Source organism: Patella vulgata, chromosome 7, assembly GCF_932274485.2.
Source record: "Patella vulgata chromosome 7, xgPatVulg1.2, whole genome shotgun sequence".
Taxonomy (NCBI): Eukaryota; Metazoa; Mollusca; class Gastropoda; family Patellidae; genus Patella; species Patella vulgata.
Genome location: NC_065885.2, coordinates 46,468,574 through 46,495,463, shown reverse-complemented (window position 1 = coordinate 46,495,463; position 26,890 = coordinate 46,468,574). Strand labels below are relative to the sequence as shown.

The 26,890-nt window shown below is 35.2% G+C and overlaps 1 protein-coding gene across 1 annotated transcript in view; it reads right to left on the bottom strand.

Annotated features, from left to right (window-relative positions):
- Positions 1–26,890, bottom strand: part of LOC126828357 (uncharacterized) — a 209,077-nt gene that overhangs the window by 128,116 nt on the left and 54,071 nt on the right. The window contains exons 5-6 of the mRNA XM_056102298.1: positions 20,578–20,747; positions 12,448–12,666 (exon numbers count right to left, since the gene is read on the bottom strand). Coding sequence (XP_055958273.1) covers positions 12,448–12,666; positions 20,578–20,747 — 389 coding nt within the window. The remainder of the gene's footprint in view (positions 1–12,447; positions 12,667–20,577; positions 20,748–26,890) is intronic.

Genomic DNA, 26,890 nt, shown 5'->3' with positions numbered 1-26,890 from the left:
GTATTCATTTCTGATACTTAGAGAACACACGTCGACGAGCTACATTCCCTGAAAGTCGAACGGTGTTAGATACATTATGGGAGATTTGTATAGAGAGTTGGCCAATCTTGCTATAACAGTTCAAAAGTAGACGATGAAAGAAGAATATATTGAAAATTTCAGTCAAATTACTTTATTCTGAACAAAGTTATCATCGTTGTAATATTTGACTAGAAATGGTAGTCAAATATATCTTCACCTTGGCCGATCGTTTGATTGACAGGCGTTAACTCCACCTACATAATCTCGATTATCAAGTAACGTTTTCAATGGCTTGAGGCGGGGTTGCAGTTCAATTCGTATCACATTTATTTTTACTACAAATTAAAAAAATACTTTTATTATATAGATAAGAAGCGAAAGTTTGAAAGGAATGGACCAAATCAATGAGGCATAATTATAGCCAACTTCTTGTTAGCCTACGTGTACTCTTGTACTGTAAGGTGACCACGTGACTCCCAAAGCAGACAAATAGGAAACACTACAGTGATCCAATTGGGGTGATGTTAGCTGCGATGTTTATCAATTTCCATAATTTTTCTGTAAACGCAAGTGACAAAAGAGCATATAATACCAACATCCAAACTCTCATTTTAACCACCACTGAACATAATATCAAGGCCGTATATATCGAAATTTCAATCAAATTGACCGACATGTGGCATCGCTCAACAGCAGCCTCGCTTCGTACACTATCATTTAGCCTTGATCTAACTGATGACGTCAATGTAACGGTTAATAATCTCCGCATGGGGCGCCATTTTTGATTTAATCAATCAGTGAAATCTTATTTAAATCCAAGCTGTCGCCCAGCCATCCGTGGGTCTACAGAATTGATTTTGGGCTTGTTGTTTAAATAAAGATCTAATTTATAATTTCTATAACATCTGAAGCCTAAATTAAGACTTGCAATAATCAGATTTAGCTCTTGCATAATGTATGTTAAAAAAATTTGATAAAGAAAACTATTTCAGAAAAATAATAATTTCTAATACACCTTTGATGTAATTGTTCGTTTGACAAATTACGATTTTGAAATAGGATACACAACACATCTATATTAATTAACAGAGTCATATTTTGAATTTTAGTAAACCAAGGTTCATTCAAGAAAATTATTGTTGTGTTCTGATAAATTAAGTGTACCTTGGCCATTTCTCGAAATAACTAAAGATAAAATCGTGAAACAGGCCCCAGGTTTATAATACACATTCACTAAAATTGTTGAGCTGCAGTGATGATCAATTTATTACCCCTAATAAAGTCTGGCAATTAACAGTTATTATATAACATTTAGGTTAACGGTGATCCGTTATAATCCCTCTTGTTGTTTTCAGGTACCATGAAGTTATCGGAATCGAAATCCCAGATAGGATATAAATTTTGATATTATATGTAAGATATGCTTACAATTATACTCAATTTTGATATTATTTGTAAGTTATGCTTACAATTATACTCATCGATCACTTTAGAGCAATTTGGTGCTGGTAATATCATATGTAGCAAATGGTGGACCACCTTCTCACACGATAATCATCGCTATTTGACTCATTCTTGCATTTCCCATCAATGGTGATAGTATAATTTGAAATAATAATATCCGACTAGTGATGTTTGTATATTTTACATGCCGTATGAAGCCACGGTGTAACTATCAAAATAATTAATTCTCTCCGAAAAGAATTGACAGCCATTTTGAATATTTCCTTCTAGCTCACTCTTAAATTCCACTTGTTGACCATGTTTCTTTTGAATCGCCCTAATATTCCACAAAATATCATTATTGGAGCAGAGCCAATATGTATAGAAGCGAATGCTTCGGCCCATAACAACTGCCAATTAAAGAAAAAATAAATAAAGCAGATAATTTATACGTTACAATTTAATTATGAAGGCATATAAATATCAATAATGTAATAATAAATAATGGTATTGCTTGTATTTTTGTCTTGTCTATTTTACTTGTGTGTTTGAACATTTCTCTGATTATAATATAATTGCTTGGGCTGTTTTTTTTTTTCATTTGAGATACTAACCGAAATTTCCTATGAGAAACAAAATTAATTGTATACATGTTAATAAAATATCAAGCTTTATTCAAATGAGATGATAGTGAAGTAAAACATACATTTTAATGTCATTGCAATAAGACCAACACTGAATAGACCACAGTATGTCATCCTGGAATAAACTGTATCAGGTAAAAATAGTTACAATCCATCCAACTATTTCAGCTAATCCATTAACAGTATCTCCTTTCGGTTGGAGATCAAAGAGCAATTTCGTGTGAAAAGCATACTCTCCGGATAGTATAAATTCTATAATAAGGATGAGACTGAATCCACTGTACCTGTGGTTTATCAGTGACATGGAGTATAGTAATAAAGCTATTTCATACAATCATAAAAAATGGGAATATTAAGTTAGTGATTAAATTTAGCTGTTCTTGTAAAACCCATATTTCCATAGGTCGTCATAGGTCGGCATTGTGAATGCAAAGACAAGCTTGTTACACAAAGTGTGATGGAATTGGAGCATACCAGAAGATGTTCGACGATCAACTCCACGTGTTGGAGGCAGACGTGAGTCCCTATTATTAGACATGATTAGTGTTATGTGATTTATCTATTGTTATATAGTGATGGAATTCTGTTTCCTTGGATAGCCCTATTTACGACCCAGGTAAGAAATACATTTATAAAATATAACGGCGACGAAACTTACTGGTTATCATTAATTGCGAGATTTTTTGTTTATAATTGTGCTTTCAAAACAGATTAGAGTCTAGAATATATGGGATAATAAAATATGGAGGTTTGGCGGGATATCGGTAATAACGATATTGCATGCGATCGATTTTAAGACACACGCATTTATAGTTCAGTTGTAACACAATAATTTTAACACATGAAACCCACAAAGAGACAAGAAATATAAATAACTGCAGCCAGACAATGGTACGCAGTATAAAACATTTAGTATTCATCAACAAATGAAATATGCATAGATTAAAGAAGGCACAGATGTAACTACAGGACGTATAAATCCATGTATAAAGACCTACACTTAAAGACCGATCTACGTAAAACACACAGTCGAACAAGAAATCGCACGGTCAATTGGATTTAACACCTACGCGTCAGATTAAGTCTGCTAGTCTTTGATAAAACACCTGTGGTGCAGTTATATCACGCTTCCAAGAAAACTCACTAAACAAAGAATTACACACCATGTCAGTCGTTTTTAACCCGTTCGTTAATTAATACATCCAGTACAGAAAACGCATCGTCGCCGAGATTTTCACCCCTAGCAATAATTAAATCACCTTTCAGTCATCTTCTCACTCCTGTTAATTAACACACCATATCTACAGATTTTAGCCTCTTCGTATTAGATTTGTTGCGATAATTAGAATTTTACAGATGTTCGTACAAATTTACCAAAATCGGTAGATATCTAGGCCATAAACCAGACTTGTCAATTCTACCGCATCACGCTGTAAAGTGCTGCGAAAAGGCCTCATGTACCGCTCTACTGCGCGGTAATAGATTTCTACCGCATTTTCAAACAAAGAGTTTTTTTAATTTACTCGTCAAAACTATGGAACTAAGGGAAGCAATTCTCTGCATGTAAACAATAAAGATCGCGACTTTCGGTTATCAACATCGATTTGGGACATTGTAAGGTGTAATTTAACTAAGATATTTGTTCTCAAATTCTTTTCAATCTATTTTAGAGTTAATAAAGCGGATATAATTATTGGCATGTGTTCCAAATACGTAGCGATGGTAGCGACAAACTAAACAAATAGCGACCAATTTACGGCAGCAATGGCTGACATTTTCGTTTGCGCGCGTACGTACAGAGCATCTAATACAATACTTCGAATGCAACACAACCTGGAACTTTAATTTCAAGATGGAATACGTCTCGCCGATTCTGACTTACATGGAACGCTCTCTCGAATAAATGTAAAAGCAGATTTACTGAATCACGGGAGAAAAAATCACGGTACATTGAGAGGATAATCACCATGGGGGCATGATTATATCGATACCAATATTTCGTCATTAGTCGTTATGCAAAACTAATTTTTTACGCCTCCCCCTCTCCTCTATTCCTAATGTAGAAATACTATAGAATCTAATAAGCACACCAATTATCTTACATGAAACAATATTGACAAAAACTAGGGGAATGGGGAACACACGTCACAAACCTTGGATATTTTTAAAATCATGCTAAGTTAAACCAAAAGAAAAGTGGTACTTCCAATACTACTGAACTGGTAATTTTAATTATTTTTTTAAATTACAAATTATTTCTTTCTGTAGGCTACATATTCAATTTTGGTTTAATTTTTAGGCCTACATAAAAAAATGTTTGATATGGTTACCATTGCTTGTGTATATTTTATCTATATCTATTACCCGTTTAATGCAATTTTTTTATTGTTGGGCCTGCAGTTCGGTGTATCATTTCTAAATTAATTACCCTTGGAAGTGCGAATTTACACGTTTTTGGAAATCTACTGCCAAATCATGGTTTCTACTGCATTTTTTTACACTACCCTACTGCATTTCACCTTTGAGGGATTGACGGGTCTGCCATAAACGTACAAATCACACTATTACTACTTCTCAGTGTTATTATTTGTGTCTTCAAATTTGTACCATATAACCAGATTCCTGATTCAAATGTCAACCAAACCATTTCTGACTTCACATCTCACCATTTCAGGCTCCTTGATCAAAGTAACAATTCTATTTATACACGTAAAGGCGTGCACAAGCTTATTCGCGCGTATTAGAAAATTGTTTGGTTGCTTTATTTGAGAAGATACTGATATTAAACTATAAAATTTGTCAATTCTTTCTTTGAAAATTCTGATAAATTGGTAGCTCTTCAGATCGCGAAGCGTTGATCATATCGCTTACCCTCTTTGTGTATTGTACGTTTTTCTAGCAGATAATTTACGATATCTGAATACTTTCTGAAAGAACACATGTGACCCCCCCCCCATGGCATACTGAGTCGTAGTGAGGAAATTTTAAAAATTGAGTTATTGTAATTTTCACATTCTCCAACTCATTTCCTTCAATTTGATGTATAGTTTGTTTGAAACGGGCAAAAATGGACTGAGCTCTGTCCATTCAAAGCTACCCAACTCACAAAAGTAAATTTTGAGAAAAAGCAAGTCAAAGATTTGGTATGTTCCAAAACAAAATCCCATAGCAACCAGGCCATTTATTTTCTGTTTTGTTGTTGAATATATCTTTCCATGGGTTTTCAGGGGTGCTGAAGACGAAAATCGTATTAAAAATTTGATCCGACGATTTCCGCCATTTATTTGCTATTTTGTCGTTTTAATATTTTTTTTTATATAGGATTTCAAGGGTGCTGACGACAAAAATAGTAGTAAATGCACTCCTTTCGTGACGAAACATCCATAGCACATGCGGCTTATTCACATGATAGTGTTTAATTATACTAAAGAATAATCTATATATTAGTAGTCTGTTTTGTATATCATAACGTTGGTGAGATTAACAGTTAATCTCATCAATTAATTAGCAATTAATTGTATTTCAATCTTTAATAATTATTCTTTTAAAGTAAATAAAATAACGTGCCAAACGATTTGTTACCCTGTCGGTTTGCGCATTCATGCTCTCCAGATAGATTATGGCGTCGCCGCCTGACATGAGTTGTGGAACATGTCTAGCTTTTGCTCTTTCTGGTCACTTGTTAAAATGACGATGAAACGCACTGTGGTACATGAATGTAAAATGTTTATTTTGTCTTAAATATTGGATATCCAAAGCCTACCTTTTCCCGGTAAGATAACAACAGCAATGTTGATTTGAATTGACAAATAATTCGTGTTTTCAACGTGTAAGACTTTGGATGATATCGAGTTAGAGACTTAGCTACTTTAATTAATGCACCTTATTTACTATTTTAACGGGGTAATACTGAGTAATAGTCGGGAAATTAATTTTCTTTCGATAGACGTACAAATAACAAGCCAAACAGAGATTTCTATAATGGCTGTGCACAGATTCATCTCTTAGTAGTTCTCAGTGTGTCTACCCATCCATTAACATCAAACTCAAAATGGAATCTAACATAAGTCTTTTTGTTTAAATCTTGTAAATTACTGTCTAAAAAAATGCTTTTCTGAAGTCTTGTTTAAAATAATTTACTCTATGAAATCTGTTCCAGTCAAAAGATGAACTATTCTTTGATTTAATATTTTTTTAGATATTCAATAAGGTTCTTCCCGAATTTAAATGCTCTTTTGAGAACTCAGTATTGTATTCACAAGACTACATAAATCTGGACATTTTCCCTGGAATTCAATATGGTTCCTCCTCTTGTAAAATACCTTGTTTCTCCTCACTCGCATGCTTAGGAATTCGGTCATGAAAATGGCCCACACAGCTTCTCGACACAAAAAAATAAAAAACAAATTTCTAACCAAATAAGTGAATTCTGAATGTTTATTAAGTTTATATTGGGTTAATTGTGGTTCGTAGCCAAAATTAGATAATGTAACAATGCCTTTCATTAGCCAGAGATAGTCTTTTTAATAATATCGTCCTATTAAAGATAGGTTCCCAGAAAAGTATTTATCGGGTGGTTATTTCCAATAAAAGTATGGCAATTTTGGTATATATGGAAAGTAGAGACATCCCATCTTACTAGAAAAATAATGGATTCCCTGGAGCGTATACAGGACAAAAATGTAAGGGTTTCCCTAATCGACAGCCCGACGATTAGGGGTACCTGCACGTGTGACGTCGAAGGTTGCACGTGAAGTTTGGGCGCTTGGTGTACATGTTGATAAACTTTAAGAAGAGTTAGACGTACAACACTTTCTGAGATAAAAATCACGGAAAAAGACGCAGGCAGTGGATAATCTGAGAATTTAATTAGGATTCGATATTTGTGATAAATAGTCAGCGATTAAAGATAACATCGTCTTGTGTATACAATGAATTCTCCTCCGACTTCGCCCCTGTTGTTATAGGTACCGAGAGAGGTAAGTCACGTGGCACAAACATGACCTATTTTGATCGATTTTTATAGCAGGGTATTCATTGGCAATTACAATGTTTTGAGAAGGATTTGAAGCAAAATTATGATAAATCAATTAGTTTGAATATGCTTTTAGTCCAAATATATCATCAAATCACACCGTTTGTACAAGGGAATGTATCTTTAAGTTTGAATATTAAATTAATGTCAGCATGTTGATGCTGGATACTAATGAACTTTTTTCAGCCAACACCCTTTTTGCTTCTTCGTCTAATGACCTTAAACACTGTATCAATTTAAAGTCATTCGGATATTAACTTTGGCCTCTATAGGGACCGCAAGATTTTTCAAAGTGATTAAGGGCCATACCCTGGCAGAAATTATCGGAATTCGCTGAAAATCAATAGGATTCTGTATAAATTTAAAGTCATTCGGATATTAACTTTGGTCTCTAGAGCGTCCACAAGATTTTTCAAAGTGATCAAGGGCCATAACTCTGGCAGAAATTATCGGAAATCGCTGAAAATCAATAGGATTCTTCATCTCATGACCTTAAACACTGTGTATAAATTTAAAGTTATTCGAATATTAACTTTGGACTCGCGAGCGTCCACAAGATTTTTCAAAGTGATGAAGGGCCATAACTCTGGCAGTAATTATCAGAAATCGCTAAAAATCAACAGACTTCTTCGTCTCATGACCTTAAACACTGTGTATAAATTTAAAGTCATTCGGATATTAACTTTGGACTCTAGAATGTTCACAAGATTTTTCAAAGTGATGAAGGGCCATAACTCTGGCAGTAATTATCAGAAATCACTGAAAATCAATAGGCTTTTTCGTCTCATGACCTTAAACACTGTGTATAAATTTAAAGTCAATCGGATATTAACGGACGGACGGGCGGCGACAATATACAACCACATTTCAATGTGGGCGTATAAAAATGGGGACACTTACGAAAAATGTGTATTTAACGCGAGATGTTACCAAAACAAATTAATCCAAGTATCATTATAGAGCCCCAATAATGAACTATCACATGATACCTAATTGATACACACCCTATATTTTGCAAAACCTCTATTTCACACAAAATATCAAGGGTTTTTTTGATTAAGAGCCTTTTCCAATGCCTTAATCCGGAAAACCAGACCAAGAGATGGATAGAGAACAAGCTAAAAACAAAAACCATTTTTTGTACAATCAGTGGACGCATAATCCAGAAAGTTATGGTCTGAAATGCACAAATATCGAAAGGGACTGAGATTTTTGGAATATAAAGATAATGTTTTAAGTTTCATCAAAATTGTGATGTCTAGAGGGTCTATAACAGGGATGGGATTTCGCCTGTATATTCCAGACTTGTCCGACGCTATTTTCCAAACGCCCACAATTTTCCGACCGGGAATATGCCCAATTGGACATCAAGACATGGTGAATAATATTCAAATTCCAAAATTAATATAGTCTACTGAGTGTATACCTACAACTCAACCCGATTATCGTTGATAATATGCTGGATTGATTAGGTAATTAAGTGATCAACGTATTTATCGTGTTATACCGTCTATACACCTACCTTGATTAACTACTTAATCTGTCTTGATTGGCTGACTTAATCCTTTGTCGGACAGTTCATCAATCTAATCTCAAACGGAAGTCATTGCTTTCCCTTTGTCAGACTATTCATCAATCCAATAAGACTGATCAGAATAATGAAAGTACATATAAAGCCAGTACACCACAGAAGGACTAAGGGTTTAGTAACTTCCATTTCAATTTAATGGAAACAAATCTATTCATGGCTACATAATTTACGTTTTTTCTCATTAAACTAGGTCAACTTCAAACAGTTACACAAAAAAACTTGACGCCTGGCGATAACGTTGAGGAATGGCGTTGGCATAAACTCGCTTATCCCGCCCTAGATTGTTAGCACAATAGCCCACAATTGAGTCAAATGAGGTCCCGTAGGAAATGGTTTTAAAATTATAAGCTTCCATTACCTTTAATAATAGGTAGGTCTACAGCTACACTGTTCGGAAAATTTTCCATATTCACCTCCCGGCTTGAAATTCGTGTCAGTAATATTCCTGAATAAATTACTGTCTTCATTTTTTGGATGGATATAAAATGATACAGCACCGTGGTATTTTTCATAACACAATTTGTAGTTTTTGTCTATCACGTAACTTGCAAATATGTTTTTATTCATTCGTCCATGAGAGACACACGGCACAGTGATCACGTGACAACCATAATTGAAATTGCTTGAAAATAAAATTCCGTACGACTATGCCATATAGTTTCAATAATAATAACGACAATATGTTTAATATTTAGCCTCTGCCAGCATGTGTATCAAATAAAAAATCATAACGGTAAAACTAAACCTAGCATCGCTGGCTTATTGACCTAGAAATTCCAACTGATGTCACGTGTCATCGGCGGATTTGGCATTGAAGATTTTGTCGGAAAAATATATTATTAATGACTGTTTCTCGGTGTATTCGGTGTTCTATCTGAGGATTATATTCAACTAAGATTTAAATTTCTGTAACAACTGGTCAGCGAAACCATTAAATGCATGATCTAATTATTTTTTTATTATCTACCGGTACCTAGAATCTATACGGAGCGTCAAAGAAGCACGATTTGGTGTATTCGGTGTTCTATCTGAGGATTATATTCAACTAAGATTTAAATTTCTGTAACAACTGGTCAGCGAAACCATTAAATGCATGATCCAATTATTATTTTATTATCTACCGGTACCTGGAATCTATACAGAGCGTCGAAGAAGCGCGATTCCCGAGCGAGATTCGCAATCCATACCGAGAGGTATGACTGTTATTGTAGCCAACAAGCAAGTTGATTGACTACTTAATCAAAAAGTAATAATTAACCTGTTAAATTTAGCCAAAAGTAGATTGATTTATGATACCATAGTGGCCGATTCATTGTTTTTACCAATTGGCTTGTTTAAAGGAGCTAAATCGCTAACATTTGGGACCTAGAAATTGATAAAAGTGGGCCGTAACGCATATAATACTGTAATATGAATGTATATAAACTGATTTACATTCAATGGTTTCCGTTTTTACTCCAATTTCAAATCCGTTATGTTCGGCGAAATAAGCCAGCAGTCTCAATCGAGTGCAAATTTCTAGCGTCTGGTTATTCCAGTCTACATACGCTTTTTCCTGAAATTCGAATTCAACCTTCATTATGGTGGAATGGTGATATATTTCAACGGTTTTTAAAATTAGAAAAAAAAATTTGACCTCTATAGAATCCACAAGCTATAAAACATGATTTTTCGTACAATCAAGGGCCATAATCCAGGAAGTTATGGTCTAATATGCGCAAATGTCGAAATGAACCAAGATCTTTGGAACATAAACATATATTTTAGGTTTCATCAAAATCTGATAACAAGTATGACATACTTCTACACTATTTACGTACAAGGGGCTGCTATTTTGTCAGGCAGTTTTGGTACTATTTTTATGAAACTGGAACTCAACCGTCATTAGGGTGTAACAGTGATGAATTTAAATGCTTTTTAAAATTGGATAAAAATTGCTACCTCTCAAGGGACACAAGCTAAAAACTTGATTTTTTGTACAATCTGGGGCCATAATTCAGGAAGTTACGATCGGATATGCGCAATTATCAAAAGGAACCAAGATCTTTGGGTTATAAATATGCATTTCAGGTTTTGGTAATATCAGATGAAAATTGGGACGTCTAGAGTGTTCAGAAGCTAAAAACGTGATTTTCGTACAGAGCATGGGGAGAAGAAACTCTACACAGCCTTAGGCAAAATGAAAAGATAGGTTGCCAGGCAACGAAACATACGCCCACAGTGGCTAAATCGTCCAAGCGGTCGACAAAGGTTGTCGCATATTTATTCCTTTGTAGGTAATTAGGGGCCTTTACAAGACAGTTCCATACAGATCAGATTACAATTTTTGCCGTTTGAAGGTTCACAAGGTTCTATAAATTGAAACAAGGGTCTCAACTCTGGAAGTAAGCTACAGAAATTGTTGAAATTTCACAAATTTAAATGATGCATATAAATTTCATACATATCAGATGATAACTTTCATCAATCGAGCATTAACAAGGTTGAACAAAGTTAAACAAGGGCAATAACTCTAAAAGTAATAAACGGAAATTGCTGAAATTTTATACGATTCTTCTCATTACTAATTCAAATGATGCATGTAAATTTCATACAGATCGGCAGATAACTTTTGATGTTAGAGCATTCACAAAGTTCAATAAAGTGAAACAAGGGCCATAACTCTAGACGTAATAAACAGAAATTGCTGAAATTCAATAAGCTTCTTCGTTTCACTTATTTAAATAATGCATATAAATTTCACAAAGATCGGATGATAACTTTTGGTGTTAGAGCGTTCGCAAGGTTCAATAAAGTGAAACAAGGGCCATAACTCTAGACGTAATACACAGAAATTGCTGAAATTCAAAAGGCTTCTTCATTTCACTAATTTAAATAATGCATATAAATTTCAGAAAGATAGGATGATAATTTTTGGGGTTAGAGCCGTTCACAAGGTTAAACAAAGTGCAACAAGGACCATAAATCTAAAAGTAATGAATGGAAATTATTGAAATTCAATAGGCTTCTTCGTTTCACTAATTTAAATAATGCATATAAGTTTCAGAAAGATAGGATGATAATACTGGGGTTAGAGCGTTCACAAGGTTAAACAAAGTGAAACAAGGGCCATAACTCTAGAAGTAATAAACGGAAATTGCTGAAATTCAATAGGCTTCTTCGTTTCGCTAATTTAAATATTGCATATAAATTTCACAAAGATTTGATGTTAACTTTTGGCATTAGAGCGTTCACAAGGTTCAACAAAGTGAAACAAGGGCCATAACTCTAGACGTTATGAACGGAAATTATTGAAATTAAATAGGCTTCTTCATCTCACTAATGTAAACAACATATATCAATTTTAAAACAATTGGATGATAACTTTTGGCGTTGGCGTTAGAGCGTTTACAAGAAATTGTGGACGACGGACGGGGGCGACGGCAATAAACGTCCACATTTCTATGTGGGCGTATAAAAATGACCTAAACTCTGGCTTCATAGAGAGATTACAATGTTTTGAAAACAAGGGCAATAACTCTGAGAATATATGATGTGAGACTTTAAATTTTGATAAGGTTCACAATTATGTCTAGTTGAAAAGGTCCAGCAACGCTGATGTTGACTGTAACTATAACGTGTCCATTGTGGATGGACAGACAGACTAGGTTGTAAAAATATTATTGATAAAATAATTACCACAGAAAGAGAGAATATATTAAATACAGGTATACCTTGGATTAGTTGACTGTTTTTTAAAACAACCCCTATCCATTAAAAATGTGACTTCCTGCATAGTGTGTGGCACTGAACAGTTCTTCCATGACCAAGTTATAGCATGACCTTGATCAACATGAATAATACTTGGTTGAAACCCATTGTCTGTTACCCTTGCCTCTAGATCCATTTTACGTTTAACATTTACAGTTACTGGCGTGCATCTAATACCAGATCTACACAGGAACAAACAAAATAAACATTAGTTGCTCAACAATCATAATATTCCAAAATAAATTGAACACAAATTCAAAATATTAGTGATCATTCAAAAATTAAAATGGACAAAAAGGTAAATTATTCAAAATGACCCATGCACAATCAAGGGCCATAATTCAGGAAATTACGATACGATATGCGCGAATAATGAAAGGAACCAAGATCTTTGGGTTATAAAGGTATATTTCAAGTTTCATAAAATCAGATCAAAATTGTGCCCTCTATAGGGTCCACAACATTGATGTACCATATTATTACGCTAATTGAGTACGAGGGGCTGCCATTTTGTCCAACAGTTTTGGTCTGTTTTTCACAAGATTCAAACTCAACCATCATTATCGTGTAATGATGATATATTCAAACGCTTTCTTAAATCGGATAAAAATTGTGACGTCTAGAGGGACCACAAGCTAAAAATGCGATTTTTCGTACAATCACAGGCCATAATTCAGGAAGTTACGACCCGAAATGTACGAATATCAAAAGAAACAAAGATCTTGGGGTTTATTGTATATTGGAGTGGGGGTTAATATATATAACACCAAGGTGGTTTCAAAACATGTCTTTATTCTAGGATTGAATAAATCGAACTGCCGGGCTAAAGTTACCTCAGTCCCGACTACAACTTGCCTTACCTTAATCTTAAAGGTACGGTAATGATCTGCAATCAATACATAACAATTATCTCTCTTTATGAAAGTTTGAAAATAGCGTTAATTACTAAGAAAAGTTTATTTATAACGATCTGGAACACGTCTTATACGTTCTGGATATCGACGTTCTGTAACGATTGGTTGATCTGGAGGATTCTGAACTTCAGACAAGATTGGTTTATTAATATCAGTATTGATATTAGTTTTATTAGTTTGACGAGTTGGTATGCCTCTTAACAGTCCGTTCGGGTTAGAATTAAACTGACGACCCAACGTATTTGACGTAAGTGTTGTATCTAATAATTCCGGTGATTTATCCTTTAATTCAAGAGAACGTTTGCGAAGTTGATCCTCGTGTCTTTTCCAAACCTGCTGGTAGACTTGAACATCGTACGAACGTTGCTTTACATCAATAATGATACCAGGTAACCAGCGCGGACCAGATCTCAAATTTAATACATAAACAGGGTCACCAACTTTAAACAATGGTGAGAAAACCGTATTACGATCATATACATCACACTCCTTTCTAAAACTCAAAGAAGGTCTAAGACTTGAAAACCTTGTACGAAGTTGTCGATGCATCAGCAAATAACACGGGCTTTCACCAGTCGCCGAATGTGGTGTTGTTGTTTAATATCATTCGCGAATAGAAACTCGAAGAACTCACTACTAGTAAATTGAGTACCATTATCTGTTACTATGTGTTCGGGAGTACCGAATGTCGAAAATAGCTTCCTAAGTTCTTTAACAGTTGATGTCGTGGTGATAGATTTCATTTGAATGACCTCTAACCATTTCGAATAAGAATCAACGACAATCAAAAAATAGTAACCTAAAAATGGACCGGCGAAATCTAGATGTAATCTCTTCCACGGGCTCGAGGGCCAATTCCACGATGCGACGTCCGGGGATGCAGGCATAGGCGCGTTTTCTTGGCACATTTTACAATGTTTAGTAATTTTTTCTATTTCCTCATTAATTTTCGGCCACCAGAAATACTGTCTGGCAACAGCTTTCATACGGACAGTTCCCAAATGTTCACTATGCAAATCTAACAAAAGAGTCGGTCGTAAATTAACAGGAACTATAACTCTACTTCCCCATAAAACACAGTCTTGTTCGATCGACAGTTCGGTCTTTCTGATAAAATAGGGTTTTAGCTCATCAACATTACAATAATTAGGCCAACCATCTCGGGACAGTTGTAAAACTTTTGATAGAGTTGTGTCATTTCGGGTTTCTGCGGCGATAACTTTTGAAGTTAAAGGAACCTCTTTCAACACAGAGTTTGTAACAAACAAAACTTCGTCGTTATGACAGTTAAAATTACTTCTATCATCTTGTAACGGCGTACGTGATAAGTAATCCGCGCACAGATTATCTTTTGAAGAAACATATTTCACTTCATAACGGTATGCCGATAAGATCAGAGCCCAACGTTTTATACGGGCCGCGGCCAGTTGAGGAATTCCGTTATTTTCTCCGAATAACTTAACCAATGGTTTGTGGTCAGTAAGTAACGTGAATTTTCTACCAAGCAAGTATTGCCTAAATTTTTGTACACCAAATACTATTGATAAGGCTTCCCTCTCAATCTGGGCGTAGTTCTTCTCTGCAGCGGAAAGACTTCGTGACGCGAACGATATGGGTTTCAGTTTACCATCTTCCTCTCGTGGCTGTAGAACAGTACCAATTCCAAACGGCGAGGCATCACAGGAGAGTACTAACTCAGCATCAGGATTATAATGTGCAAGAACTATTTCATCAGACATCATAGATTTTATTTTCTGAAAAATGAGTTCATGTTTATTATTCCAACTCCATTTCTTATCAACCTTTAATAGATCATAAAGTGGAGCCATATGATGTGAAAGGTGTGGTTGAAACCGTGAATAATAGTTCACCATACCAACGAATGATCGCAACTGTGATACGTTAGAAGGTGCCTTTGCTTCTTTAATAGCTTTCACTTTGGATTCAGTAGGATGAATACCATCAGCCGTCACTTTAAATCCTAAATATTCAACTTCAGTCAACAAAAACTTACATTTTTCTTTTCTAAGTTTCAAACCACACGATTTTAAACGCGATAAAACAGCACGGAGATTTTCTAAATGTTCCTCTTCATTACAACCGGTTACTATAATATCATCAAGATAAGCACTCTGTCCAACTAATCCCTTTAAAACAGTTTCAATAGCTCTCTGAAACAAACTCACAGCAGAGCTAACACCAAAAGGTAAGCGTAAGTACTCATAAAGACCACAGTGGGTATTTATTGTTGTTAATCCCCTCGATACGTCATCCAAAGCTATTTGGTGATATGCCTGTGACAAATCCAACTTTGTGAAATATTTTCCACCAGCCAAATTAGAAAAAATATCGTTTATTAAAGGGAGGGGGTAGCGATCAAGCTTAGCCACTTTATTTATTGTAAGTTTATAGTCACCACACAGTCGCAAGCTGCCATTTGGTTTGATCACTGGAACCACTGGTGCTGCCCAGTCCGAATATGTCACTTTCTGAATTAAACCATCACTTTCAAGCCGCTTTAGCTCCTCTTCTATTTTCTTTTTCATAGCAAATGGTACAGATCTAGCTTTACAAAATACTGGAGTAGCATTGTCTACAATGTCTAAATGAATTTTATAATCATTCAAAAGTCCTACTTTGTCCGAAAATAACTCATCAAATTCATCCAATAAACTTGTTAAACTAGCAGAAGACTGAATTGTTGACAGTGTCATGATTTCATCCCAGTTTAGTTTAAGCTCTTGTAACCACGATCTGCCTAACAAAGGTGGGCCATTTCCGTCAACTACAATCAGTGGTAGAAGAGTTTTCTGTCCATTAGTTTCAGCATTTACTATTTTCTCACCGAGAACGTTTATTTTATTTCCGGTATACGAACTAAGTTTAATGTACGACCGAGACAATCGGGAATTTCCATATAGTTCTTCATAATCATGTTTGTTCATAACCGTTACACCTGCACCGGTATCTAACTGAAATTTAACGGGTTTACCGTCAATAAAAACCTTAACGTTTAAAGGGGCACTACCAGTTAGAGAATTTAAAGTAAATAACACATCGGTGTCAGAGTCTGCACTGATCGCATTCGCTTTAAAATTTGGATGTTTTCCAGATTTACGCGACTGTCTGATACGTCTGGACAAGCAAACCTTCGCAATATGTCCTATCTTATGACAGAAATTACACTCAGCCTCTTTAAAATGGCATTTGTCAGACGTATGATTACTTCCACCACAACGAAAACAGGGTTTACGACGTACACTTATATTACTGCTGTCTTGATTGTGTGCTCTTTTGTCTTTAGAGAACGATTTTTGTCCACCAATCCTATGTACAGATGATACTGCGTCATTTGAGGAACTTGTACCTTGTAAAACACTAGCATCGCGTGTAGCATATTCTTGGGCTAAGGCAATGGTGTATGCAATTTCAAAAGTTAGCTCCGTTTCTAACAAAAGCCTCCTTTGTATCCGTTCATCCGCCACTCCACATACAAGTCTGTCTCTAAGCATATTGTTCAGATTGTTACCAAAGTTACAATTTTCAGCAAGTCGACGTAATTCTGAAACGTAGTCGGCTATTGATTCTCCCTGTCGTCTGTGGTACGTATGGAATTTAAAACGTTGCACAGTCTCAGAGGGAGTCGGAGAAAAATAACTTTTTAATATATCAATTATTTCATCAAATGTCTTACTTGCCGGTTTATTTGGTGATATTTGGTTACGAAGAACTGAGTAAGTAGATGGCCCAATAACACTTAACAGGATAGCACGCCTTTTCTGTGCACGTGCGTTGACTGCGGTTGCGTTCGTTTCATCCCTATTCAGTTCAATTTCATCAAGATTATTTGCCACCAAATACTGTTCAAGACGTTCTATATATTGGTCCCATTCATCTTTATTACCACTAAACTGTTCTATTTTACCAAAAGTTGCCATCTTTGATCCTCGTCGCCAATTATTGTATATTGGAGTGGGGGTTAATATATATAACACCAAGGTGGTTTCAAAACATGTCTTTATTCTAGGATTGAATAAATCGAACTGCCGGGCTAAAGTTACCTCAGTCCCGACTACAACTTGCCTTACCTTAATCTTAAAGGTACGGTAATGATCTGCAATCAATACATAACAGGGTTATAAATATGTATTTCAAGTTTCATCAAAATTGGATCAAAATTGTGGCCTCTAGAGGGTCCACAACCTTGATATAGCATATATTTACACTATTTGCAAACAAATCGTGGCCATTAAGGCAGTTTTGGTCCGATTTTCACGAAATTCAAACTTAGCCATCACTACAGTTTAACGGTGTCATTTCAAACGTTTTTTTTTTTTAATCGGATAAAAATTGTTAGCTCTAGAGGGATAACAAGCTTAAAACGTGATTTTTCATACCATCAAGGGCCATACCTCAGGAAGTTACGATCCGATATGCGCGAATATCAAAAGGATACCAAAATCTGATGAAAATTGTGACCTCCAGAGTGTCCACAAGCTAAAAACGTGATTTTTCGTACAATCACGGGCCATAATCCATGAAGTTCCGACCCGATACACGCCAATATCGAACCGAGATCTTTTGGAGATAAACCTATATTTTAAGTTTCATCAAAATAGGATAAGAATTGTGACCTGTAGAGTGTCCATAAACAATTGTGGACAGACGGACAGGGGCGACGGCAATATACGTCAGGATGAAAATTGGACGTATAAAAAGGCACAACTATAGGTTGATGTTTATACAAAGTTTGATGAAGATATCATGAACGGTTTATGAGATATGCTATGGAAACAAAATTGCACACCAAAAACAAAGTCAAATTTGTTTCCATGGAAACACAAAAATTATCAAATCTGAGATATTCCAAATAAGCACAAGACACAACTATAGGTTGATGTTTTTACAAAGTTTCATGGAAGATATCTTGAGCAGCTTATGAAAGATACTACGGAAACAAAATTGCACACCGAAGACTAAGTCAAATTTGTTTCCATGGAAACATAAAAAATATAAATCCTAGAACTTTCTAATTAACAAAAGGCACAACTACTGTAATAGGTTGATGTGTGTACAAAGTTTCAAAAAGATATCTTGAACGGTTTGTGAGACATGCTCCAGAAACAAAATTGAACACCAAAAACTAAGTCAAATTTGTTTCCATGGACACAAAAAATATAAATCCTAGAAATTCCTAAATAGCAAAAGGCACAACTATTGTAATAGTTTAATGTGTGAACAAAGTTTCAACAATATATCTTGAACGGTTATGAGATATGCTCTGGAAATGAAATCAGGACAGACGGACGGACAGAGTCCATTTCATTTTCCCTAACTTCGTTCGGTGTGCCATATTAACACAAAAATATAGTCAGATGCCTCTTCTCAAACAATCTGTTATTCAATTTAGTTGGTTACCAACAAAATTAATTAACCCAAATTTAGTTGTATTGTCAATTCTAACGTAGTCAGATATTTTTACCTATTTTATTTTTGACGGTTTATTTTAGAGTAATGAAGTCAACTCCAGCATCCACATGGAGAAGACGGTCTCTTTCACAATGTACAATGACTCCAGGAATATGATATACAGTTGGCTACTCAAATGGATCCACGAAAACATGGTGGATACAAAGCACTTCTTTGATGTCTGGCCCGAAACTAAGATAAATTTGTTTTAATTGTAACTTGATAGAGTTTGGATCATCATAAAACATACCATTGACATTTCAAAGTACACTATAATGTTAGACTACTTGAAAGGTCGTTGGAACAAAGTACTTTCTCAAATAAATGTTAATTATAACATTATAATAATTACTGTTTCTTCCAGGTTTGAAAACAAAATTGATAGCACTTGAAAAAGAAAAACACTGACAGCACCCATTTCTGGATTCGAAGTAAAACGACCATCTATATTGGTATGCTGCAGCCAGAGACAAAGACGATTCGACACAGTTGCTTTGGAATGAAACAGTGTTGTCGATCACATCCAGAATTACCACCACGAAATGACCAATGCTTGAAACTATATTTCGTTTGGTAAAAGCCGGCAATTAATTATTTCTATTGACGTCATAGATGTTCAAAGCGCCGTCGATAACAATATTACACCCATCTTGTTGTTTTCAAGAAAGCCAATTATTGTACATGTTGACTGTTGTTCTGATCAAAGGGATGCAGGGAATATGGCTACAGCGACTGTCTTTGTTATGGTATTATAAAACAAATTCTAAATTGAATATTAAAGTAAAATAAATTACAAAACAAATTATTCCGAAGTCAGTTGTTTGATTTAATTAAGGACATACGCCGGCTTTATATAAGTTATTAAGGAATAAACGGGAAGTCTATATTTGCGACTTTGAGTGAAGATGGCTGATTTAATTTTAATCAGATTGGTGTGAAATTGCTGTAAAGTGCATATAGTAACCAGAAAATTTTGTTTGGTCACTTGATTTCAGAGTCATAACTCTTGCACCCCTGGGTTACAAATTTTAGGAGTTTTTCTTACAGTGCACCTTAAAATTAAATTTTACTCCAGCAAAAAACCTATGCCTGAAATATGTACATCCCTTCAGTGTGCTTGGTGTTTTTAATTTTTGATTGCTTATTCATATGAAGCATAGAGAAACACCAATAACAGTGGTACAGAAAAACACTCATGTTAACATTAAACTTATAGAAGAGACGAGATTTTTCATAATATGAATTTAAGAATTTTTCAAAATTAGAGAAAGAGAGAGAGAGAGAAATGGGGTTTAACGTCCACTCAACACAAACTAGGTCATATTGGGACTAACATATGGTTTAATTTTATTTCATTAATTCGCTGGAAGGAAACCAGAGAAAACCCACGAGGCTGGACAGGCGACCCTACTCCTTGTCACGTACAACCGGGGATGCGAAACCACGCCAGTTGACTCAATGACAGGTCTAATGATACAGCACGTACATGCTAACCATTCGGCCATCCAACCCCCCTTTCAAAATTAGGAATTTTTCAAAATATGAAGGATTATTTCAAAATTAGAAGGATTAGAAGGATTTTTTTTTATGTTCTCCTGAAATTTGTAACAGAGAAGGACAGCCATGAGTATTTGTATAATAATGATACTTCAATTCTCTACCATAAAAAAATATTATTAAGCATTTTTTTTTCCTCAACTTTAAACTTACAGCGCAAATTTATATTCTCCTTCTATATTAAACTGTTGATGATATAACCCACCACATTCATCCGGATTAACCTGATATCCACCAATAACAGGACGTAATTTCTCACCATCATGAACAACTTGTACCAGACTCATATTTGAAGTGGTTTCTTCCCATATAAAATCAACTACCTATAAAGAATATTAGTTGTATTCCTTTGCTTTTACAACAAGCCAATAGTGAGGCTGATGTCCCCCACCGAAATCCAAAAATAAATAGATGACACATTAATTAATCGCACATTTATTTCAAAAGTATTGAGCAATCAAACTATACACCGAGTTTCATCACTCTCTATCATATAGAATCAAGTTTGAACATTATACCTCAATTAGAAGGAGAGTTATTGTGTCCCAAAGCATCAACCAATCAAATTGCTTGTCCCTGCTTACCCTAAGCAGAAAATGTTCATCTTCGAACTCCATCAAGGTATTGACCTAATAAACACCTACACCAGGTTTGAACATTCTAGCTCAATTAGAAAGAGAGTTATTGTGTCCCAAAAAGTGTGACGGATAGACAGATTGACGGACGACTGACAGACGAACCCATTTTAATAGCACCCTGCTTTCTTCGAAAGGCGGGGGACAACTACGAATAAAAATACATATTATGGAGAGAGAGAGAAATGGGTTTTAACGTCCACTCCACACAAACTAGGTCATTTCGGGACTAACATATGGTTTAATTTTATTTCAATAATTCGCTTGTGCGTAGGAGTCTTTCGCAGAGGGAGGAAACCGGAGGACCCGGAGAAAACCCACAAGGTTGGACAGGCCACCCTACTCCTTGTCCTGTACAACCGGGGATTCAAAACCATGTCAGTTGACTCAATGACAGGCTTTATGATACAGCGCGCACATGCTAACCATTCGGCCATCCAACCCCCCAAATATTATTGACTTAATTAAATTTGTCCACTTTTATCCATTCAGAAGCTTAGCAAATGTTTAAAATCGGCATTGTTTTTGTGTCAATTTGTAATTCCTGCAGAGGTAACATTTGTTTTTAAAGGTTGTTTGTATTGTTCTGCATATGCTTGTTTTTATTATCGTAATTTCGTGTTTTTCCATGAATTTTTCTCGTTGAAAAATGCCAACTTCCATTCGATAACCATGTGTTCTGCGATAGCTACGTGTACACCGATCTCTTTTGTGAATTTAGGTCATTCAACATTTCCGAATGTGCCGATAAAAATTGCAGTGTTTGGCTCGTCGTACATCAAACGTTTAATTCCAGTTGAGCATGGTGTTTATTCTAATCTAATTTTACCATCCAATCTATGTCAGATATCGTAATCGGGTATGGCGGTCTATGCGTTGTGAACGATCGTTATCAACAGCTTTATAAAATTTTGCACTTGAAAATGCCTGCATGTGGTGTTCTGTAATTGTTTACTATTGCAATCTATTTTTCATGCATTTTAAATGGTTATAGCTTATTAAATGCAACATGACCATTTATTTAGTGATTACAAATGGGGGCAACAGAGATAAAGCTTCTTTTATATATATATATATATCACAGCATAATTATCGATATATTTATAGTGGGGCACACTATTTAGAACTAAAAAGAACCAGCGGCTGCCAGGCAGGATACGCCCACAATTTCGAGAGATGGATAGAGAACAAGCTAAAAACGAGATTTTTCGTACAATCAGGGGCCATAATTCAGGAAGTTATGGTCTGATATGTGCGAATATCGAAAGGAACCGAGATCTTTGGGTTATAAACTAACATTTCAAGTTTCAACAAAATCGGATAAAAATTATGACGTCTATAGGGTCCACAACCTTGATAAACCATATTTTTACGCTATTTGAGAACGAAGGGCGGCCATTTTGTCTGTCAGTTTTGAGCCGATTTTCATGAAATTCAAACTCAGTCGTCCTTAGGGTGTAACGGTGATATAATAATACGTTTTTTTAAATCGGATAAAAATTATGACCTCTATAGGGTCCACAAGCTAAAAACATGATTTTTCGTACAATCAGGGGTCATAATTCAGGAAGTTTCATTCCAGATATGCGCGAATATTGGGAGGAACCGAGATCTTTGGGTTATAAACTTACATTTCAAGTTTCAACAAAATCGGATAAAAATTGTGACCTCTATAGGGTCCACAACCATGATATACCATATTTTTACGCTATTTGAGAAGAAGGGGGGCCATTTTGTCTGTCAGTTTTGTGTCGATTTTCATGAAATTCGAACTCAGCTGTTCTTAGGGTGTAACGGTGATATAATAATACGTTTTTTTAAATCGGATAAAAATTATGACCTATATAGGGTCCACAAGCTGAAAACGCAATTTTTCGTACAATCAGGGGCCATAATTCAAGAAGTTACGGTCCGATATGCGCGAATATCGAAAGGAACCAAGATCTTTGGGTTATAAACTTACATTTCAAGTTTCAACAAAATCGTATTAAAATTATGACCTCTATAAGGTCCACAACCTTGATATACCATATTTTTACGCCATTTGAGAACGAAGGGCAGCCATTTTGTCTGTCAGTTTTGGGCCGATTTTCACAAGAATTTGAACTCAGCCGTCCTTCAGGTGTAACGGTGATATAATAATACGATTTTTTAAATCGGATAAAAATTATGACCTCTATAGGGTATACAAGCTAAAAACGCGATTTTTCATACAATCAGGGGCCATAATTCAGGAAATTACGGTCCGATATGCGTGAATATCGAAAGGAACCAAGATCTTTGGGTTATAAATATGTATTTCAAGTTTCAACAAAATTGGATAAAAATTGTGACCTCTATAGGGTCCACAAACCTTGATATACCATATTTTTACGCTATCTGAGAACGAAGGGCGGCGATTATGTCTGTCAGTTTTGGGCCGATTTTCACGAAATTCAAACTCAACCATCCTTAGGGTGTAACGGTGATATAATAATACAAATTTTTTAAATCGGATAAAAATTATGACCTCTATAGGGCCCACAAGCTAAAAACGCGATTTTTCGTACAATCAGGGGCCATAATTCAGGAAGTTATGGTCCAATATACGCGAATATCGAAAGGAACCGAGATCTTGGGGTTATAAACTTACATTTCAAGTTTCAACAAAATTGGATAAAAATTGTGACCTCTATAGGGTCCACAACCTTGATATACCATATTTTTACGCTATTTGAGAATGAAGGGCGGCCATTTTGTCTGTCAATTTTGGGCCGATTTTCACAAAATTCGAACTCAGTCGTCCTTAGGGTGTAACAGTGATATAATAATACGTTTTTTTAAATCGGATAAAAATTATGACCTCTATTGAGTCCACAAGCTAAAAACGTGATTTTTCGTACAATCAGGGGCCATAATTCAGGAAGTTATGTTCCGATATGCGCGAATATCGAAAGGAACCGAGATCTTTTGGTTATAAGCATACATTTCAAGTTTCAATGAAATCGGATAAAAATTGTGACCTGTAGACTGTTCACAAACAATTGTGGACAGACGGATCGGACGGACAGACAGCAGCTTTGTCTTGAGAAAAACATGAGAGCATATTATCCGAAAGGAAAAATTGGCTGTTCACCACAATTGATAAGTCATGTGCCTTAAAAACATACAAGGTAGGTCATGTTCTGAGACCTAGAAAGAGCAGGTAACTCTTGAACAGATGCTTACACAGCACTGAATATCAATAGGGTTTGTCCTTTCATGACTCAAATGCTTCAAACCAAATTTGAAAATAAATCTGTTAAAATTTGGAACTTAGGAACAAAAAGTTCCGAAACGCTGAGAATGGCTAGGACTCATCCTCTCATGATCTAAATGCTTTCCAGCACATAGGAAAATTTTTTTGTTAAAAACAGTAGCCTCTGTTGTGTTGACAAGGTTTTTGGAAAAGGGGCATATCTGTGGTACGAAAGGTCTGTTAAAATTTGGAACTTAGGAACAAAAAGTTCCGAAACGCTGAGAATGGCTAGGATTCATCCTCTCATGATCTAAATGCTTTCCAGCACATAGGAAAATTTTTTTGTTAAAAACAGTAGCCTCTGTTGTGTTGACAAGGTTTTTGGAAAAGGGGCATATCTGTGGTACGAAAGGTCATGGAATGTTCAATATTCAGTCATTTATGCACATATTATAATGAATGTATATAAAGTGATTTATATTCAATTTTTAAAAAAAGTATTGGAATTTTTAATCAATTGTGTACAGTGAAACATGTGAACAGTCCAAATTGAACAATATTCAATTACGCCCGCTAAGTCCATTCTACACATTTTTATTATTATATCGTTTGTGAATCAGCCATTACTAATCACTTCCACATTATCCTTATATTTAATGTTCATTGTGTCTTAAATATTGATATTATCTATATTTTCATGGCAGGATAGCAACATCAATATTGATTGAAATGGACCAATATTGAATTCTAATTTGTGTTTTTAATTTCAAATATTATGGAAAATATTGAGGTTTAGCTCCTTTAGCAATAACTTCTTCACTTTTCAGTTATAAAGACAGGTACCGAAAGCATTAATAGGACACTATTCTGACGCTATTTTCCAAAGGCCTAAAAATGTCCGACCGGGAATATGCCCAGTCAGACATCAAGACATGGCGAATAATATTCAAAATTCCAAAATTAATATAGTGTACTGGGTGTATAACTACCACACAAACCGATTATCATTGATAATTGGCTGGATTGATTAGGTAATTAAGTGATCAACGTATTTATCGTGTTCTACCATCTACACACTTACCTTGATTAACTACTTAATCTGCCATGATTGACTGACTTAATCCTTTGTCGGACAATTCATCAATCTAATCTTAAACAGAAGTCATTGCTTCCCCTTTGTCGGACTATTCATCAATCCAATAAGAGTGATTATAATTTTAATCCAAATGTTTACCTTGTGGTTTCTCCATTGGCGGACATTTTAATCGCATTGATGTGAGCCGACAGCATCTATAAACTAGTCATAGATGAGATGGGATTTCAAAAATTTTCTTCTCAGACATTTTACCGAAAATAAAGCGGCATAACTCTTATCGATATTGAAGCAAACGGATTCACACCACAATTAAAAATCATGTGTCAACAAATTATTCAAATCCTGTACGTACAGTAATAAAAATAGGTGAACCTCGCTATTTTTCATATTTAATTCCCATACGGTTTTCAAATATATGTCAGTAACAATCCTACAAAATAACTCATTTACGTAATACATTGAATGAAAGCTTGCCGATCCTGCTTCAGAATCAAATTCACAATAGTAGGCCTAATATTCTAATATTCCTGCAAAATTAAGTGTCTTCGTATATACGGCAGCAAATGAATGCAGAATTGTTTTCTTCTTTATCAAATGTCAACAAAATATTCAAATCTGCGCGTAATAAAAATAGTAACACCTCGCTATTTTTCATTTTTTAGTTCCCGTATGGTATTCAAATTTATGCCAGTAATATTCCTATAAAATTACGTGTTTTCATAATACCATAGAATAAATCTTGCCGATCCGTACTTGTAAAAAGGCATAGCTTCCTTCAGCGTATGGCGTACGTGACTCATAGCACATAGCTTCAACGTAAGCACTACCTTGTAAGCGATTTTCGTTCGGCGATCTGGATCTTGGAAAAGTGTCACTGTTGATGAGAATTTCTTTAAGGAATCTTAAAAGATGTAAAAAATATCGCAGACAAAATGACTGTTCATTGATTTGGGGTGTTATATACTCTTACGATATGTGATATCTAAGACTAGCTTATACATGCTGTCGGTTGGTACATGCTGTGATTAAAATTTCAGACAAGTCGATGTAGAAACCACGAGGTAAAAACGTAGATTAAAATTATAATCATTCTTATTGGATTGATGAATAGTCCGACAAAGGGGAAGCAATGACTTCTGTTGAAGATTAGATTGATGCATTGTCCGATAAAAGATTAAGTCAGTCAATCATGGTGGATTAAGCAGTTATAGACGGTATAACACGATATAAATACGTTGATCACTTAATTACCTAATCAATCCAACCTATTATTAACGATAATTGGGTTGAGTGGTAGTTATACACTCAGTACACTATATTAATTTTGGAATTTTGAATATTATTCACCATATCTTGATGTCCGATTGGGCATATTTCTGGTCGGACAATTTTGGACGTTCGGAAAATAGCGCCGGACATGTCCGGAATATACAGGCAAAATCTCATCACCGGTATATAACACCCAAAATCAATGGACAGTCATTTTGTCTGCAATATCTTTTACGTCTTTTAAGACTC